General features: G+C 31.4%; 2 protein-coding genes across 3 annotated transcripts in view; one reads left to right on the top strand and one right to left on the bottom strand.

Moving 5' to 3' along the window:
* The first annotated feature begins 11,319 nt into the window (after positions 1–11,319).
* On the top strand, positions 11,320–13,709 carry LOC139896432 (microtubule-associated protein RP/EB family member 1C). The gene is made up of 6 exons (XM_071879076.1): positions 11,320–11,477; positions 11,683–11,838; positions 12,054–12,160; positions 12,742–12,952; positions 13,030–13,143; positions 13,224–13,709. The coding sequence occupies exons 1-6, from the start codon at positions 11,370–11,372 to the stop codon at positions 13,491–13,493; spliced, it is 966 nt and encodes a 321-aa protein (XP_071735177.1). The 5' UTR covers positions 11,320–11,369; the 3' UTR covers positions 13,494–13,709.
* A 114-nt stretch (positions 13,710–13,823) lies between these two features.
* Positions 13,824–20,864, bottom strand: part of LOC139896429 (uncharacterized) — a 56,191-nt gene continuing 49,150 nt past the window's right edge. For both annotated transcript variants that reach the window (XM_071879074.1, XM_071879075.1), the window contains one exon: positions 13,824–14,105. In XM_071879074.1, coding sequence (XP_071735175.1) covers positions 14,077–14,105 — 29 coding nt within the window. In that variant the 3' untranslated portion in view covers positions 13,824–14,076. The remainder of the gene's footprint in view (positions 14,106–20,864) is intronic.

Below are 20,864 nucleotides of genomic sequence, written 5' to 3'. Positions count from 1 at the left end.
ACATGTAATGCAATATAATATATAATCATAATCATGTTCACATTTCATAATACTGTAAACATATTTCATGATTTTTATTTTCGTTGTGTGCTCAGTAGAAGGAAACGAAGTGACAGGAGCATCTATATGGGTTTGGTTTTCATGGTGATTTACGGATATACAAAAGAGAGAGATGAATGGAGGGTGACCGGTGGTCGTTTGCTATGGTTGGTAGTGGTGATCAATTTGCAACAACGATAATGATCAGGTAGTTTAATATTTTGATGGTGGTTGAAACATTGGGTTTGTTGAAGACATGATCGAAGGTAATGATGGCGATAGTTTCATGGTGTTATTGTTGATGTCTAGGTGACGGTTTAAAGGTGGTTGTCGGAAGGTGGTCGATGGTTGTCATAGGAAGGTTTGTTACTTGGCCGATTGAGAGACATAAGAAACGAATAACAAGGGTGAGAGTTGGTAATTAAATGGGTGTTTGGTGATAATAGGTTTTGTAGGTGATAGTTCTTGTCAACGAGAAAAAACATGAAAGAGAATGCAGGATGGCGATTCTTGAGTCTCGTAAGGAAAACAAGATGTTGGTTGAACTATCTATCCTTCTGCATATATGTGTATAATATATGTATACCAATGATGGATTAGTTAACGGGAGACAAGGAAAAAAAACAATGGATTCCCCTTTAATAATTTCTATCACGGATCAAGCAAGAAGTCAAGAAAAATAAAAAGAAGAAAATGATGTGTAACAGATTTCGTACATTTTTATGATTTAAATTCAACACTGATTTTGTTTTTACTGACTATGGAATCAACCTGTTAAATCTAGCAGACAACCCTACAAGAGAAGATAGCGATGCACAACAGAATTGGAATCTGTAAAATTTATATATATATATATATATATTTAATATTAATAATTAATAAATATATTAATAATAATAATACTTTTAATATTATAAATAAAATTAATAATAATATAAATAACAATATTTATTATTAATAATAATAATAATAATAATAATAATAATAATAATAATAATATTAATGATAATAATGATAAGTTGTATCTTAATATAATTAACAATACTTAAAATATTGATTTTTAATAGATATTAATACTAATTATATTAATATTACTAATAATATTAATAATAATAATATATTAATAATTATAGTAATACTAGATAATAATAACGATATTAACAATGATAACAATAATATTAATATAACAAATTGAATGTATCAAATTTTAATATTTTAATTTTAATATTATTAATAATACTGATATTAATATTAATAATGTATGTAACAATATCATAATAACTATAATTAAACTTGTAATTACATTTAATATTACAATTTATGAATTTTGTAATATCTAATAATTATATCTTATATTATATGAATACATCAATTGAATGTTTAACATTTATATGTTTTATATATGTTTCGACATAATAATTATTAATACAATCATTTATATATATTTATCTTATATAGGTTCATAATAATACTATATATATTTTATATATTTATTTTAATGGTAACTTAATTATTCTGTTCATTATCTTACATTTGTAAATTTTAAATTTATTAAAAGGTATTCTACTAATTCGAAATATTATATATATTCTTATATTTATATTTATATATATATTTACATATTTGTTATACACAATTGTTCGTGAATCGTCGGGATTAGTCAAAGGTCAAATGTAACCATGTACACAGTTCAAAGATTTTGAGATTCAATTAAATATACTTTGCTTATCGTGTCGAATTCATATAGAGATTAAGTTTAAATTTGGTCGGAAATTCCCGGGTCATCACAGTACCTACCCGTTAAAGAAATTTCGTCCCGAAATTTGAGTGTGGTGGTCATGGCTAACAATAAAAATGTTTTCATGACGAATAGGAGTTGATAAATAGAGTTTTATCATTATTGATTAATATAGACAAAATGACTCGATTATTTGAAGCGTATGAGTGAAGCTATCGCAAAAGATTGAAATAGAAAAAGTAAATATTCATCTTAACTTTTGGCAGAGTCAGGGTTGAATTCCAGAATTCAAGGGATTAAAGAAAATCTTCGAAATCTAAAAGATTTACTTCTTCGGCAAATAAGGAAATCAAGATCTCTATAATTAAATATGGTGATCTGCCTCGATTACTCTGTCTGATATTTTTACTATAAATTTTACCTTTTCTGTTCCATTAATCTCACCCTTCCTATATTTTCTTTCTTAGTTCATACATCCAAAAGATCGAGAAAATGCTTAATCCCGTTCTAATCATTGATATTTTCCAAACTATCCTTTCTGTCATCCTTCTTTTAAATCTTCCACCAGAAAATCTGTTTACTTCTACCATTACCTTGAGTGATACTATTCTTAATTATACCGTGTCTTTATATTGCTATTCGTATTAATATCCACAGTTTGAAATCTCCGTGTTATTATTGGGCTTTATATTTTCTCTTATATTTCGGTGTCCCTGCTTCTGTCTCCTATAATCATTGTCATTCACAGTTAATGCTCTCTCTTATTTGCTGCGATTTATACTCCAATTTCTATTTCAGAGCTTTGTCCCTTCGTTTCTTCTTCTGACGATTTGGCATCTCTTGTAATGGTCCAGAATTCGCAGATATAAGTTTCAGAATGAACATTGTTAATGTTCTAAATAAGAAGGAATGTAATAGCACGATTTGATTTGTCAAATTACCAGATTCACTGAGAATAGAACTATCAAGAATATACTTTCTTGATATGTTCAGGAGTTAAGCAGAATGATAGAGTTATGTAACATGGCACACGATGACGTTATGGTCTGTGAATCATCACGTCCCATTAGAAACTCGGCATGACTTACTGTAATATAATCACGTTGATCAAGTGTCATTATATTATACTAACTCATGCATCAATTTTCAACACTACTTCAAAATCATTCATAATTTAAACTTGAAGGTTTACAGAATATAGAAACTAACAGTTTCTATATGATGTAACACTGATAGCACGAAGAGATTAATGATTTCAGATAAGATTAGTTATGAAAATATATTCAGAAATATCGAGGATATTTATAATGAAAGATACGATAATATCTCTGAATATCTAAGATCAGAGGATGGTAGAAACTATTGTCCGCAAGGGTTTAGAGTAAGGAGCAAGATATTCACTAAAGACTTTAGCAGACATTGAATCATTTGGATTCTTTGAAGTCAAACTTATTCTTTGTGATTTGTCCACGGCTTTCTTCATAGTTTCGCATAATCTGCTTTTCGGTACTAAATTTTCTATTGAATGTTTCCAATATAATGATACATAGGAAGCACGAAGAGGTATATAATTTCGGACGAGAATATTTATGAAAATATCCTCAGAAATATCGAAGATATTGATGATGATATTTTGGAATTTCTAAGTTCGATGGTTGATGAAGAAGATTTTTCGCAAGATTTTAACATGAGTACGGAGCAAGATATTCGTTGAAGGTTTCATCGGATCCAGAATTACCTGGATTCTTTGAATATATGGTATGGTCCTTGTATTTTTCCTTGGTCTCCATCGTGGTTAGCTCAATCCGTTTTCCAGTTCCAACTTTTCTGAGCTTTTCCAACATACTATTCTTTATCATCAAACTTTCGATGATTAAGGTCATTTACGATTTTCTATGGTTTCTGTTGCTTCATTCAACTTTTTCAACATTCAGAGTATTGATTTGTGACTGATTGCTTTTCAGAATTTCAGAATGAGAGATCATAATTCTAAGAGATAAATGTCATACATATAACTGTTGATGTAAATATGCTGTGAGTTTTCAAAGTACTGATTGCTGATTCCTGGTAATTGTTATGGCAGTTCTCGTTATAAGATGTCGATGAGTTCATGATAAGGCTTCATTAGATAAGTATAGTTATTTGTCGGAGAGTTTTTAGTCAAAGCGCAACGAGGTTGCTGGTACGTCTGCTAGTAATGTGGTGGAATATAAGAGGTTCTTCGGTACAATGAGGAAGGGCAAATGTATATATCAAAGTTATAATAGGACTTATTCGAATGAAAAGTTGAAATTGATTTGCTGAAGCTGTGACAAAATTGGCTACTTTGAAAAGGGGATTGCAAAGTGATTTTCGGTAGTAACAACGCCAAAGGAGCTAATACAAATATGTGTTAAACATTTACTCAAGTTCCGAGTATTTTCAAGTGCATAACTATATGCATCAATCTCTTCTTACGTAGATGAAGTGCGGTTGATTCATCCTCCCGATGGAGGTGTTTTCGAGAATTACGAAAGGTTTGAACGCAGATTGTAATCGTCAAGATACAAATGAGGTTTAAGATAAAATCAAGTGGCAAACTTGAAGAATTATTTAGCTTCATATGTTATAATCAGTATTTTAATTCATTTTAATTGTCCAATATCATTTGTCCACAATCGATAGTCCACAGTTAACAGTCCAATCATTCATATATAGTTTAATATATAATATTCGAATTAATTAATACGTATCGTGACCCGAGTACATGTCTCAGACTCGATCACAACTCAAACTATATATATATATATATATATATATATATATATATATATATATATATATATATATAGATGGGTGAGTTATAGTCCCACTTTTAAAATCTAATATTTTTGGGATGAGAATACATGCAGGTTTTATAAATGATTTACAAAATAGACACAAGTACGTGAAACTACATTCTATGGTTGAATTATCGAAATCGAATATGCCCCTTTTTATTAAGTCTGGTAATCTAAGAATTAGGGAACAGACACCCTAATTGACGCGAATCCTAAAGATAGATCTATTGGGCCTAACAAACCCCATCCAAAGTACCGGATGCTTTAGTACTTCGAAATTTATATCATATCCGAAGGGTGTCCCGGAATGATGGGGATATTCTTATATATGCATCTTGTTAATGTCGGTTACCAGGTGTTCACCATATGAATGATTTTTATCTCTATGTATGGGATGTGTATTGAAATATGAAATCTTGTGGTCTATTATTATGATTTGATATATATAGGTTAAACCTATAACTCACCAACATTTTTGTTGACGTTTTAAGCATGTTTATTCTCAGGTGATTATTAAGAGCTTCCGCTGTCGCATACTTAAATAAGGACGAGATTTGGAGTCCATGCTTGTATGATATTGTGTAAAAACTGCATTCAAGAAACTTATTTTGTTGTAACATATTTGTATTGTAAACCATTATGTAATGGTCGTGTGTAAACAGGATATTTTAGATTATCATTATTTGATAATCTACGTAAAGCTTTTTAAATCTTTATTGATGAAATAAAGGTTAAGGTTTGTTTTAAAATAAATGCAGTCTTTGAAAAACGTCTCATATAGAGGTCAAAACCTCGCAACGAAATCAATTAACTGCATTCATTTTAAAACAAACCTTAACCTTTATTTCATCAATAAAGGTTTAAAAAGCTTTACGTAGATTATCAAATAATGATAATCTAAAATATCCTGTTTACACACGACCATTACATAATGGTTTACAATACAAATATGTTACAACAAAATAAGTTTCTTGAATGCAGTTTTTACACAATATCATACAAGCATGGACTCCAAATCTCGTCCTTATTTAAGTATGCGACAGCGGAAGCTCTTAATAATCACCTGAGAATAAACATGCTTAAAACGTCAACAAAAATGTTGGTGAGTTATAGGTTTAACCTATATATATCAAATCATAATAATAGACCACAAGATTTCATATTTCAATACACATCCCATACATAGAGATAAAAATCATTCATATGGTGAACACCTGGTAACCGACATTAACAAGATGCATATATAAGAATATCCCCATCATTCCGGGACACCCTTCGGATATGATATAAATTTCGAAGTACTAAAGCATCCGGTACTTTGGATGGGGTTTGTTAGGCCCAATAGATCTATCTTTAGGATTCGCGTCAATTAGGGTGTCTGTTCCCTAATTCTTAGATTACCAGACTTAATAAAAAGGGGCATATTCGATTTCGATAATTCAACCATAGAATGTAGTTTCACGTACTTGTGTCTATTTTGTAAATCATTTATAAAACCTGCATGTATTCTCATCCTAAAAATATTAGATTTTAAAAGTGGGACTATAACTCACTTTCACAGATTTTTACTTCGTCGGGAAGTAAGACTTGGCCACTGGTTGATTCACGAACCTATAACAATATATACATATATATCAAAGTATGTTCAAAATATATTTACAACACTTTTAATATATTTTGATGTTTTAAGTTTATTAAGTCAGCTGTCCTCGTTAGTAACCTACAACTAGTTGTCCACAGTTAGATGTACAGAAATAAATCGATAAATATTATCTTGAATCAATCCACGACCCAGTGTATACGTATCTCAGTATTGATCACAACTCAAACTATATATATTTTGGAATCAACGTCAACCCTGTATAGCTAACTCCAACATTCACATATAGAGTGTCTATGGTTGTTCCGAAATATATATAGATGTATCGACATGATAGGTCGAAACATTGTATACGTGTCTATGGTATCTCAAGATTACATAATATACAATACAAGTTGATTAAGTTATGGTTGGAATAGATTTGTTACCAATTTTCACGTAGCTAAAATGAGAAAAATTATCCAATCTTGTTTTACCCATAACTTCTTCATTTTAAATCCGTTTTGAGTGAATCAAATTGCTATGGTTTCATACTGAACTCTATTTTATGAATCTAAACAGAAAAAGTATAGGTTTATAGTCGGAAAAATAAGTTACAAGTCGTTTTTGTAAAGGTAGTCATTTCAGTCGAAAGAACGACGTCTAGATGACCATTTTAGAAAACATACTTCCACTTTGAGTTTAACCATAATTTTTGGATATAGTTTCATGTTCAAAATAAAAATCATTTTCTCAGAATAACAACTTTTAAATGAAAGTTTATCATAGTTTTTAATTAACTAACCCAAAACAACCCGCGGTGTTACTACGACGGCGTAAATCCGGTTTTACGGTGTTTTTCGTGTTTCCAAGTTTTAAATCATTAAGTTAGCATATCATATAGATATAGAACATGTGTTTAGTTGATTTTAAAAGTCAAGTTAGAAGGATTAACTTTTGTTTGCGAACAAGTTTAGAATTAACTAAACTATGTTCTAGTGATTACAAGTTTAAACCTTCAAATAAGATAGCTTTATATGTATGAATCGAATGATGTTATGAACATCATTACTACCTTAAGTTCCTTGGATAAACCTACTATTTATAAGTGGAAGTATGTTATTTTTTCTCCTCCTTCTCCACTGTTGTCGTTTTGACCCCATTTTTGGGGTGGGTTTGGCCAAAACGAGAGCAAAGTTTGAACTATTCAAACTCAACCCAATTTTTAGAGTGCCGGATAACTTGGTCTGTTGAAAGTTCATACTACTTTTAAGAAGATTAGCCAATTGGCTAGTTAAATCGTTTATTTGGCTTGTGTTGGTCGATTGGGTTGATGGTGGGGATTGGCTGCCGTCGTGAGACATGGTGGCCAATCAAACAATGGTAAATGATTGAAGCTTATGAAGATGTTTGTATGATCAAACCTTCAGCTCTGATACCATGATTTTAATGAGATAAAATAAGAAAACTGATCTTGTATTGAATATTAGAGATGTTTGATACAATTGAATTGGTTTTCTAGTGATTACAAGTGTGCTTATATACACAAGGTCTATAACAGATACTTCTAATAAGAGTAAGGCTCCAAATTATCTTTTGGAACCACTTTAATATAAAAGGAAATGTAACAGCAACTTGTATCCGTTTTGTTGTCTTGACTTGGCTAGAGCTTTTGACTTTGTGGCATCTTGTGACCATCTTTAAAAAAGGAAATGACGAGAAGCCTTTCTCTGATCCTAAGGTCAACTTACCTAAAATGGGATGCTTCTAGTGCAGGTAATTCTTTTTGATAGTCTTTATCAGAAAGCACCCATGATTTATTAGAGCTTGCCAGACCAGTTTATGTAACAATGTTTGTTTTATTAATCATACTTAAGGCATTAATCACACTTCGATGTGTATTATAGACTATAGATTATAGATGACTCGTTTGAATCCTTTACCATTTAAGTATTTAACAACATGTAAGAATTTTCATTCAAAATTCAGGACACTATCCAGAATCGGTCACAAAGCATAACAGTTTTACAAGGTTCAAAATTTACATTAGTAAATATATCTCTACCTTGAAACTTATACATAATACATTAGAATCTTAGATGATTAGATATATATGACGAAAATGAAGAAAACATGAGCAATCATTATATGAGAAAAGATGTACAGTGATAGTGCTACGAGCATAAATATCAACTACGAGCATAAATATCAACAATGTAAGATTGACTTGAAATTTTTAGGTTAATTTAAAAAATGTAGGAATCGTATCCACTTTACCTTCAAATATAGGGATGGCTTGGGGTCTAGGTAATCCCATACCTGAACCCGATTAGAAAAAACCGGACCCGAACCCGTCGGGTCCCCATTTAGTTAGTAACTAGCGGGTAAACGGGTTTCCCCACGGGTATTCGCGTCCCTATTTACTGACGAACTATTTGGTAAATGGGTTATCCCACGCGTATTCGAGACTTTTATCGGGTATACGGACCGGGTAATCGAGTATACAGGTCGAGTAATCGGATGTACGGACCGAGTAATCGAGTATACGATTCGGGTATATGGACTTTAAATACCAATGCTTCATTTCTATTTCTAATTATTTTTTCGGATAAATCTAGGTATGGATATGGATATTATTATTTTAAAGTTAGGTTTAATTAATTGTAAAGTATGACTTTTTTTTTGAAATTTTTTTAAGGATTGTCGTTAATGTGTTTTACAATGTTCTATTGAGCGATCATGTAATGAGTTGAAAGTGACACTTTTTAAATTGTAAATTCCTTATTTAAATTCAGTACCATAATAATATGATAATAACAATAACAATAATAATAATTTATAAATTATAATTAATAATTAATAATTAATTTATTTTAGATATATCTATAAATATCTTTTGAGTTAATAAGAGATCATACATTTGTAGATCACCTAAATTAATTATTCATAATTTATAGCCTTATTTGAATGTGATTTTATAAGCCACTTAAATTTGTTGTTCATCAATTTATGCCAAAATCATATAAAAACTCATACGAATAATGTGTATAAACACACGACTTCTTAAGTAACACTATAAGTAACATTCTCTACACAAAAATAAATTAAGCTTTGAAATGGAATATATTTTAAGTTTGAACCTTTTTTCTTCAATACTTTTGTAACTAACTTTTATGAATGATTATATTATATTCAATCGGATTGGTCAAAAAGGTTATAGATGAAGTCACTCCGTATAAGAATAAGTATTTTTACAAATAAGAAAATTAGTTGGCATAAGAAATGAGATATATAGAGATTATACATAGTGAGCTTACCGATTTAACTCTTAAAGTGATTTAGGGTGCGTTTGATAAAACTGAATGATTTAGTGCTGAATGGTTCAGAATCTGAATGGTTCAGAGCCTCTGAATAAAGTTTGCTCTGAATGAAAATAAGCTGTTTGATAATTATTTAGAATGAACGATATGAACTGAGTAAAACTACCTTATTAACGTGTTACATTAATAAAAACTTTACTATACTTGTTAGTTAAGTGATCAGGATATGATTTCATAATAAATTTACAGAGAATTTAGGCTCTTAATGGTTAAGAGAGTGTTTCTGCTCTGAATGGTTCAGAGCTTAATTCTGAATCATTCAGCACCATATGTCATGCAGAGGTCAGAAACAAACGCACTGAATGCTGAATGGTTCAGCATTCAGTGCTGAACCATTCCATTAAGAGGTAAACAAACGCACCCTTAGTCGGTGTGCGTTGCGTTTGAAGTGGAAGACACTCAAATTTATTTATTTGTATTTGTAATCAACTATATTTTGAAAAACGATGTTGTAGTTCACTCAAACTTATATTCATATTGATGTAGAATCTTATTTTGTCACCAACGGCCTAACAATGTTGAATGCTTATTTACTGGATGCTGACTTGGGATCCAAAATAATATCACATGAATTTATAAAGAATAATATGGATCATGTTTATGGGTTTGGAAATTTCTTATCCACCAAGAAAAGACACAAGAATATATGTAGAAGAGGTGTTGGATGAATACTAAAATTCTAGTTGTTATCTTTATATTTTTTATGTTTATCTCGTATTTATTTCTTTTCATATTTATTTTATATTATCATCTAGTCATAAATCATAAATAATATATATAGGAACGATGGATTTAGTTTTCTTGGAGTTGATTATTATTTTGAGTGAAATAAATTAAACCTCGAAGGTTTTTTGTTATCTTGAACCGAGAAGGTTCTTTAGGTTAAATCGTGAATGTTTAACAATTTATCTATCTTTATTGTTTTTGCCATCGATCCTTTATTCCGCATTACATATATTGATCAATCTATGTATAATTGGCATAAAAATTCTTTTGTAATTTAAATACATCTATTTTCTTAATTAACACATTTTAGGTTAATTTTTTATCCAGATATGAAAGAATATACATTCTTTTGAATTTTTACAATGATTTTTAGTTACTTTTGGCATGCACGAAACAAAACACAGATTTGAGTCACCTACAAATTTTTTTATTAATACGGATAACCCATGAACACAGAAATGATACACGAAGTATTTGAGTAGGCTTATCTATCTATAATCTATAATCTATAATATATAATAATATAATATATAATATAAATAAATATAATATATTAAAAACACAATTTCATATATCCACCCATGACACCTTTCCCATACCGTTTAGAGGGTAAAGGGGAGAGGGGTTTTACTTGGCCGTGCCCTTAGATCGGTTTCAAGGTTTCCTCCCGGGCAGCGATGGGGGCGGGGTTATTATCGCTGCATCGGCATAGTCGAAACGGGAGATGATCCCAACGGGTGGTAAAGTCCCCATCGGGTGATCCCAATCGCTGTTAAAAAAATAAATAAATCTAATTAAACTTTTTATTTTTTATTTATTTTCTCTCGAGTCTTCGCATAGTTTGCAACTTTGCATACATTTTGAATTTTATTGAAAAAGATTTGGGCCACTCAGTCCAACACCGGAGCGTAGTTTGGTCTTCATGTTAACTTCAGAAGCCGTTGGGCCCATACATTAAACCCCACTTTTTAAATTCCATAAAGCCATAAAATCCCGCTTCAACCCTCATTTCAAACACACAGACCGTTATCACTCTATCTTTCTCTCACTAAAAAGGAGCGTCTCCTCTCTCACTAGAACAATCTGAGATGGCGACTAACATCGGAATGATGGATTCTGCTTACTTCGTTGGCCGATCAGAGATCCTATCCTGGATCAATTCCACTCTCCAACTCAATCTCTCCAAAGTTGAAGAGGTTCAATTTCCCCCAATTTCAAACCCTAGATTCAATTTTGTTCACTTCATGCTATCCTTCTGTATGCTAATTTATGTCAGATTCAATCAATTTATTTTAGATGATTAGTTTACGGTTATGAACTCAGGTTACTGTTTAGATTGCGAAATTATGTGTATAAAAATGACCTAATTTTAGTAATTTATATGGATCTGATTTGATGCAGGCGTGTTCTGGAGCTGTTCACTGTCAACTTATGGATGCTGCACATCCTGGAATGGTACCAATGCATAAGGTCAATTTTGATGCTAAGACAGAGTATGATATGATTCAGAACTACAAGGTTCTTCAGGATGTTTTCACCAAACTCAAAATTACCAAGGTTTGTTGCTTTTCTGATTTAATTTTTCTACGTTTTATATGATTGCTGGATTGTAAGTTTGAGCTTGTTTAATTTGTCAACCTTTCATATGTTTCAATATTGATTGTATATGTGTTTGGTGAAGTGCATTCAAGCTGAATTTTACAGTTTTATTTTAGTTTAAGTTATGTATATGTGATGCAACATGAAGGTACTAAGTGATTTATGTTACACAGAACATTGAGGTGAGCAAGCTAGTGAAAGGAAGGCCGTTAGATAACCTTGAGTTCATGCAATGGATGAAGAGATACTGTGATTCTGTTAGTGGTGGTGCGAATCAAAAGTAAGCACTCTTATGATTTGTCCTCCATATGTGTACTAGGCTGATTAAAATATTTTATCATCTATTTTCGCTACGTGCTTTTAATCAAATGATTCGCTAAACCATTGTTTTGTTAATGAAAACATGCTAGCTATATTAATATATGCAGGCAAGTACTGTTAAGCAGAATTATGTTAGTTATAAGCTATTTCATTTGGAAATTATATTTTACATCTTGAATCTTTTTATTATACAATGGAGATGTGTTTTGCGTGTCCATATTATGAAAATGGGACTATAATTGGTTTTTCGTCTTTTGCTTTGTTTTTCAAGATAGTGATGTATGAGTTTTTATGTGATATGAGTTAGAGTGATATCACAACTTGCATTTTTTTCTGTATCTGCATAATGTAAAGAAGTAGGAAGCTTGTCCACTTCTTTAGTATTATGATTTATCTTGTTCTACTGGCAGACCCTTACATTCTGTTGTTTAACCATCTAAATGGATGTTGTCTATATACAATTTATCTGTGAAATTGCGTCAATTAGGCAACATAGTCACTTGAAGTTTGCTAATTATCTTCTTCGATTTAATTATATAGTTACAATCCTATGGAAAGAAGGGAAGCTTGCAAAGGAGGAAAAGATGTGAGCAAGAAATCTACAGCAACACAATCAACCAGGGGGTCAACAAATGCACCTAAAGCACACCCTTCTCGAAGAGCTGAGGCACCTCCTGCTCACTCAACTGGTCCACCAGTCAAGTCCTCTAAGCCCGCTTCAACTACAAATGTCACTGCATATGATCAGCAGGTATGGGATTATAATAATGGTGATCCAGTAAGTTACACCACAAGAGGCTGAAATTAATAAGTTCCATCTTTGTGCAGATCACTGAGTTGAAGCTGACTATGGACAGTCTTGAGAAAGAAAGAGACTTTTACTTTGCTAAGCTCAGGGATATTGAAATCTTATGCCAGTCCCCTGCTATCTCAAACTTGCCCGTATTGTCTCTCCCTTTAAACGACTTTCACTTCTTTTGTTAATGCAAGTTTTTTTTTAACTTATTTGTTAATCTTTGCAGATGAATGATGCTGTAAAAAGGATCTTGTATGCAACTGAAGATGATGCATCAATATTGGAAGAAGCTCAAGCCATGCTTCTTAACCAAGAGAAACAAGGAGCGCCTATGAATCAAACATCTGAGGACGTGGAGGAATTCAAGAGTCAAAAGAGAAAGAGTTTCATCAATGTTGATGTTGATTTGGCGGCAAGTGCTACATTATCTCCAAGGCAAAGGGTGTCTGATGCTTCTGATGTTCATTGCAGTGGGTCACCCCTTATGACATTCTGATAGTGCCCGTCAAGACATTGTTACATTACTATCTAGTTTTACTGCACGTTTTCCATAATACTGCAATTATCCATTTTTCTTGATTAGTATTATCATATACTCTATGCTCAGAGGCAACTTGTTTTGGTTTGAAACTCGTGCTATCTTAGACATTGAAATGAAGGGGTACCTTTCTACTGTATGATAGTGGTGTATGCTATCTGCACAGCCTTTTGCTGTATAAGAAGTTGCACAACCATGTTTATGAGATTAAACCAGTTTCAATTAACATAATATGTTTTCATAGAAGTTGCTGATGTAATTCTGCTGAAGTGAGTGTTATACTGAATGTTAATAAGCAACAATCAGTGTCACAGGGTGTGTAGCCTGATACCAAAGCATGTCCTCAAAATTAGAATTTGTGTTGCAGATGTGATGTGGACCTTCGTGTGTGCACCAGTATGTTGCAGTAACGTAAATGTAATTAAAAGCATAGCAGTCTTTTCGCAACATTGTTGCAGGAAACCTGGGTGTGCAACAAACAAGATCTTCCACATTCCTTTTAATGGCTTGTAGGCTGCAAACTGGATGTTCCATTTCCATATCATTTTTCTGCAGGACTTCGGCCCAGATCTTCGAAAAGCAGCAAAAACGAGACAATTAAATACAAGTATTGTGACTTTTGTTATTTAAACTTGGTTATATGAATTGGATACCACTTCCTAAAATACGTAGATTATCAAATAATGATAATCTAAAATATCCTGTTTACACACGACCATTACATAATGGTTTACAATACAAATATGTTACAACAAAATAAGTTTCTTGAATGCAGTTTTTACACAATATCATACAAGCATTGACTCCAAATCTCGTCCTTATTTAAGTATGCGACAGCGGAAGCTCTTAATAATCACCTGAGAATAAACATGCTTAAAACGTCAACAAAAATGTTGGTGAGTTATAGGTTTAACCTATATATATCAAATCATAATAATAGACCACAAGATTTCATATTTCAATACACATCCCATACATAGAGATAAAAATCATTCATATGGTGAACACCTGGTAACCGACATTAACAAGATGCATATATAAGAATATCCCCATCATTCCGGGACACCCTTCGGATATGATATAAATTTCGAAGTACTAAAGCATCCGGTACTTTGGATGGGGTTTGTTAGGCCCAATAGATCTATCTTTAGGATTCGCGTCAATTAGGGTGTCTGTTCCCTAATTCTTAGATTACCAGACTTAATAAAAAGGGGCATATTCGATTTTGATAATTCAACCATAGAATGTAGTTTCACGTACTTGTGTCTATTTTGTAAATCATATATAAAACCTGCATGTATTCTCATCCCAAAAATATTAGATTTTAAAAGTGGGACTATAACTCACTTTCACAGATTTTTACTTCGTCGGGAAGTAAGACTTGGCCACTGTTGATTCACGAAACTATAACAATATATACATATATATCAAAGTATGTTCAAAATATATTTACAACACTTTTAATATATTTTGATGTTTTAAGTTTATTAAGTCAGCTGTCCTCGTTAGTAACCTACAACTAGTTGTCCACAGTTAGATGTACAGAAATAAATCGATAAATATTATCTTGAATCAATCCACGACCCAGTGTATACGTATCTCAGTATTGATCACAACTCAAACTATATATATTTTGGAATCAACCTCAGCCCTGTATAGCTAACTCCAACATTCACATATAGAGTGTCTATGGTTGTTCCGAAATATATATAGATGTGTCGACATGATAGGTCGAAACATTGTATACGTGTCTATGGTATCTCAAGATTACATAATATACAATACAAGTTGATTAAGTTATGGTTGGAATAGATTTGTTACCAATTTTCACGTAGCTAAAATGAGAAAAATTATCCAATCTTGTTTTACCCATAACTTCTTCATTTTAAATCCGTTTTGAGTGAATCAAATTGCTATGGTTTCATACTGAACTCTATTTTATGAATATAAACAGAAAATGTATAGGTTTATAGTCGGAAAAATAAGTTACAAGTCGTTTTTGTAAAGGTAGTCATTTCAGTCGAAAGAACGACGTCTAGATGACCATTTTAGAAAACATACTTCCACTTTGAGTTTAACCATAATTTTTGGATATAGTTTCATGTTCAAAATAAAAATCATTTTCTCAGAATAACAACTTTTAAATGAAAGTTTATCATAGTTTTTAATTAACTAACCCAAAACAACCCGCGGTGTTACTACGACGGCGTAAATCCGGTTTTACGGTGTTTTTCGTGTTTCCAAGTTTTAAATCATTAAGTTAGCATATCATATAGATATAGAACATGTGTTTAGTTGATTTTAAAAGTCAAGTTAGAAGGATTAACTTTTATTTGCGAACAAGTTTAGAATTAACTAAACTATGTTCTAGTGATTACAAGTTTAAACCTTCGAATAAGATAGCTTTATATATATGAATCGAATGATGTTATGAATATCATTACTACCTTAAGTTCCTTGGATAAACCTACTGAAAAAGAGAAAAATGGATCTAGCTTCAACGGATCCTTGGATGGCTCGAAGTTCTTGAAGCAGAATCATGACACGAAAACAAGTTCAAGTAAGATCATCACTTGAAATAAGATTGTTATAGTTATAGAAATTGAACCAAAGTTTGAATATGATTATTACCTTGTATTAGAATGATAACCTACTGTAAGAAACAAAGATTTCTTGAGGTTGGATGATCACCTTACAAGATTGGAAGTGAGCTAGCAAACTTGAAAGTATTCTTGATTTTATGTAACTAGAACTCGTAGAATATATGAAGAACACTTAGAACTTGAAGATAGAACTTGAGAGAGATCAATTAGATGAAGAAAATTGAAGAATGAAAGTGTTTGTAGGTGTTTTTGGTCGTTGGTGTATGGATTAGATATAAAGGATATGTAATTTTGTTTTCATGTAAATAAGTCATGAATGATTACTCATATTTTTGTAATTTTATGAGATATTTCATGCTAGTTGCCAAATGATGGTTCCCACATGTGTTAGGTGACTCACATGGGCTGCTAAGAGCTGATCATTGGAGTGTATATATCAATAGTACATACATCTAAAAGCTGTGTATTGTACGAGTACGAATACGGGTGCATACGAGTAGAATTGTTGATGAAACTGAACGAGGATGTAATTGTAAGCATTTTTGTTAAGTAGAAGTATTTTGATAAGTGTATTGAAGTCTTTCAAAAGTGTATAAATACATATTAAAACACTACATGTATATACATTTTAACTGAGTCGTTAAGTCATCGTTAGTCGTTACATGTAAGTGTTGTTTTGAAACCTTTAGGTTAACGATCTTGTTAAATGTTGTTAACCCAATGTTTATAATATCAAATGAGATTTTCAATTATTATATTATCATGATATTATCATGTATGAATATCTCTTAATATGATATATATACATTAAATGTCTTTACAATGATAATCGTTACATATATGTCTCGTTTAAAAATCATTAAGTTAGTAGTCTTGTTTTTACATATGTAGTTCATTGTTAATATACTTAATTGAAATGTCCCGTTCTTATTGATTAAAAACGTTCCATATTAATTGATTTCGTTGCGAGGTTTTGACCTCTATATGAGACGTTTTTCAAAGACTGCATTCATTTTAAAACAAACCATAACCTTTATTTCATCAATAAAGGTTTAAAAAGCTTTACGTAGATTATCAAATAATGATAATCTAAAATATCCTGTTTACACACGACCATTACATAATGGTTTACAATACAAATATGTTACAACAAAATAAGTTTCTTGAATGCAGTTTTTACACAATATCATAAAAGCATGGACTCCAAATCTCGTCCTTATTTAAGTATGCGACAGCGGAAGCTCTTAATAATCACCTGAGAATAAACATACTTAAAATGTCAACAAAAATGTTGGTGAGTTATAGGTTTAACCTATATATATCAAATCATAATAATAGACCACAAGATTTCATATTTCAATACACATCCCATACATAGAGATAAAAATCATTCATATGGCGAACACCTGGTAACCGACATTAACAAGATGCATATATAAGAATATCCCCATCATTCCGGGACACCCTTCGGATATGATATAAATTTCGAAGTACTAAAGCATCCGGTACTTTGGATGGGGCTTGTTGGGCCCGATAGATCTATCTTTAGGATTCGCGTCAATTAGGGTGTCTGTTCCCTAATTCTTAGATTACCAGACTTAATAAAAAAGGGCATATTCAATTTCGATAATTCAACCATAGAATGTAGTTTCACGTACTTGTGTCTATTTTGTAAATCATTTATAAAACCTGCATGTATTCTCATCCCAAAAATATTAGATTTTAAAAGTGGGACTATAACTCACTTTCACAGATTTTTACTTCGTTGGGAAGTAAGACTTGGCCACTGGTTGATTCACGAACCTATAACAATATATACATATATATCAAAGTATGTTCTAAATATATTTACAACACTTTTAATATATTTTGATGTTTTAAGTTTATTAAGTCAGCTGTCCTCGTTAGTAACCTACAACTAGTTGTCCACAGTTAGATGTACAGAAATAAATCGATAAATATTATCTTGAATCAATCCACGACCCATTGTATACGTATCTCAGTATTGATCACAACTCAAACTATATATATTTTGGAATCAACCTCAACCCTGTATAGCTAACTCCAACATTCACATATAGAGTGTCTATGGTTGTTCCGAAATATATATAGATGTGTCGACATGATAGGTCAAAACATTGTATACGTGTCTATGGTATCTCAAGATTACATAATATACAATACAAGTTGATTAAGTTATGGTTGGAATAGATTTGTTACCAATTTTCACGTAGCTAAAATGAGAAAAATTATCCAATATTATTTTACCCATAACTTCTTCATTTTAAATCCGTTTTGAGTGAATCAAATTGCTATGGTTTCATATTGAACTCTATTTTATGAATCTAAACATAAAAAGTATAGGTTTATAGTCGGAAAAATAAGTTACAAGTCGTTTTTGTAAAGGTAGTCATTTCAGTCGAAAGAACGACGTCTAGATGACCATTTTAGAAAACATACTTCCACTTTGAGTTTAACCATAATTTTTGGATATAGTTTCATGTTCATAATAAAAATCATTTTCCCAGAATAACAACTTTTAAATCAAAGTTTATCATAATTTTTAATTAACTAACCCAAAACAGCCCGCGGTGTTACTACGACGGCGTAAATCCGGTTTTACGGTGTTTTTCGTGTTTCCAAGTTTTAAATCATTAAGTTAGCATATAATATAGATATAGAACATGTGTTTAGTTGATTTTAAAAGTCAAGTTAGAAGGATTAACTTTTGTTTGCGAACAAGTTTAGAATTAACTAAACTATGTTCTAGTGATTACAAGTTTAAACCTTCGAATAAGATAGCTTTATATGTATGAATCGAATGATGTTATGAACATCATTACTACCTTAAGTTCCTTGGATAAACCTACTGGAAAAGAGAAAAATGGATCTAGCTTCAACGGATCCTTGGATGGCTCGAAGTTCTTGAAGCAGAATCATGACACGAAAATAAGTTCAAGTAAGATCATCACTTGAAATAAGATTGTTATAGTTATAGAAATTGAACCAAAGTTTGAATATGATTATTACCTTGTATTAGAATGATAACCTACTGTAAGAAACAAAGATTTCTTGAGGTTGGATGATCACCTTACAAGATTGGAAGTGAGCTAGCAAACTTGAAAGTATTCTTGATTTTATGTAACTAGAACTTGTAGAATTTATGAAGAACACTTAGAACTTGAAGATAGAACTTGAGAGAGATCAATTAGATGAAGAAAATTGAAGAATGAAAGTGTTTGTAGGTGTTTTTGGTCGTTGGTGTATGGATTAGATATAAAGGATATGTAATTTTGTTTTCATGTAAATAAGTCATGAATGATTACTCATATTTTTGTAATTTTATGAGATATTTCATGCTAGTTGCCAAATGATGGTTCCCACATGTGTTAGGTGACTCACATGGGCTGCTAAGAGCTGATCATTGGAGTGTATATACCAATAGTACATACATCTAAAAGCTGTGTATTGTACGAGTACGAATACGGGTGCATACGAGTAGAATTGTTGATGAAACTGAACGAGGATGTAATTGTTAGAATTTTTGTTAAGTAGAAGTATTTTGATAAGTGTATTGAAGTCTTTCAAAAGTGTATAAATACATATTAAAACACTACATGTATATACATTTTAACTGAGTCGTTAAGTCATCGTTAGTCGTTACATGTAAGTGTTGTTTTGAAATCTTTAGGTTAACGATCTTGTTAAATGTTGTTAACCCAATGTTTATAATATCAAATGAGATTTTAAATAATTATATTATCATGATATTATCATGTATGAATATCTCTTAATATGATATATATACATTAAATGTCTTTACAACGATAATCGTTACATATATGTCTCGTTTCAAAATCATTAAGTTAGTAGTCTTGTTTTTACATATGTAGTTCATTGTTAATATACTTAATGATATGTTTACTTATCATAGTATCATGTTAACTATATATATATATCCATATATATGTCATCATATAGTTTTTACAAGTTTTAACGTTCGTGAATCACCGGTCAACTTGGGTGGTCAATTGTCTATATGAAACGTATTTCAATTAATCAAGTCTTAACAAGTTTGATTGCTTAACATGTTGGAAACATTTAATCATGTAAATATCAATCTCAATTAATATATATAAACATGGAAAAGTTCGGGTCACTACAGTACCTACCCGTTAAATAAATTTCGTCCCGAAATTTTAAGCTGTTGAAGGTGTTGACGAATCTTCTGGAAATAGATGCGGGTATTTCTTCTTCATCTGATCTTCACGCTCCTAGGTGAACTCGGGTCCTCTACGAGCATTCCATCGAACCTTAACAATTTGTATCTTGTTTTGCTTAAGTCTTTTAACCTCACAATCCATTATTTCGACGGGTTCTTCGATGAATTGAAGTTTTTCGTTGATTTGGATTTCATCTAACGGAATAGTGAGATCTTCTTTAGCAAAACATTTCTTCAAATTCGAGACGTGGAAAGTGTTATGTACAGCCGCGAGTTGTTGAGGTAACTCAAGTCGGTAAGCTACTGGTCCGACACGATCAATAATCTTGAATGGTCCAATATACCTTGGATTTAATTTCCCTCGTTTACCAAATCGAACAACGCCTTTCCAAGGTGCAACTTTAAGCATGACCATCTCTCCAATTTCAAATTCTATATCTTTTCTTTTAATGTCAGCGTAGCTCTTTTGTCGACTTTGGGCGGTTTTCAACCGTTGTTGAATTT

This window comes from Rutidosis leptorrhynchoides, chromosome 3 (assembly GCF_046630445.1).
Source record: "Rutidosis leptorrhynchoides isolate AG116_Rl617_1_P2 chromosome 3, CSIRO_AGI_Rlap_v1, whole genome shotgun sequence".
In the NCBI taxonomy this organism is placed as follows: Eukaryota; Viridiplantae; Streptophyta; class Magnoliopsida; order Asterales; family Asteraceae; genus Rutidosis; species Rutidosis leptorrhynchoides.
The sequence above is the reverse complement of the archived record's forward strand: the minus strand, read 5'-3'. Positions and strand labels throughout refer to the sequence as shown.

What these genes read in the sequence shown, in the direction of transcription:
- LOC139896432 (XM_071879076.1), top strand. Translation starts at nt 11,370, where the DNA reads ATGGCGACTAACATCGGAATGATGGATTCTGCTTACTTCGTTGGCCGA. An exon ending in ATCTCTCCAAAGTTGAAGAG is followed by an intron (nt 11,478 to 11,682) that starts GTTCAATTTCCC and finishes GATTTGATGCAG; the next exon opens with GCGTGTTCTGGAGCTGTTCA. An exon ending in CCAAACTCAAAATTACCAAG is followed by an intron (nt 11,839 to 12,053) that starts GTTTGTTGCTTT and finishes TATGTTACACAG; the next exon opens with AACATTGAGGTGAGCAAGCT.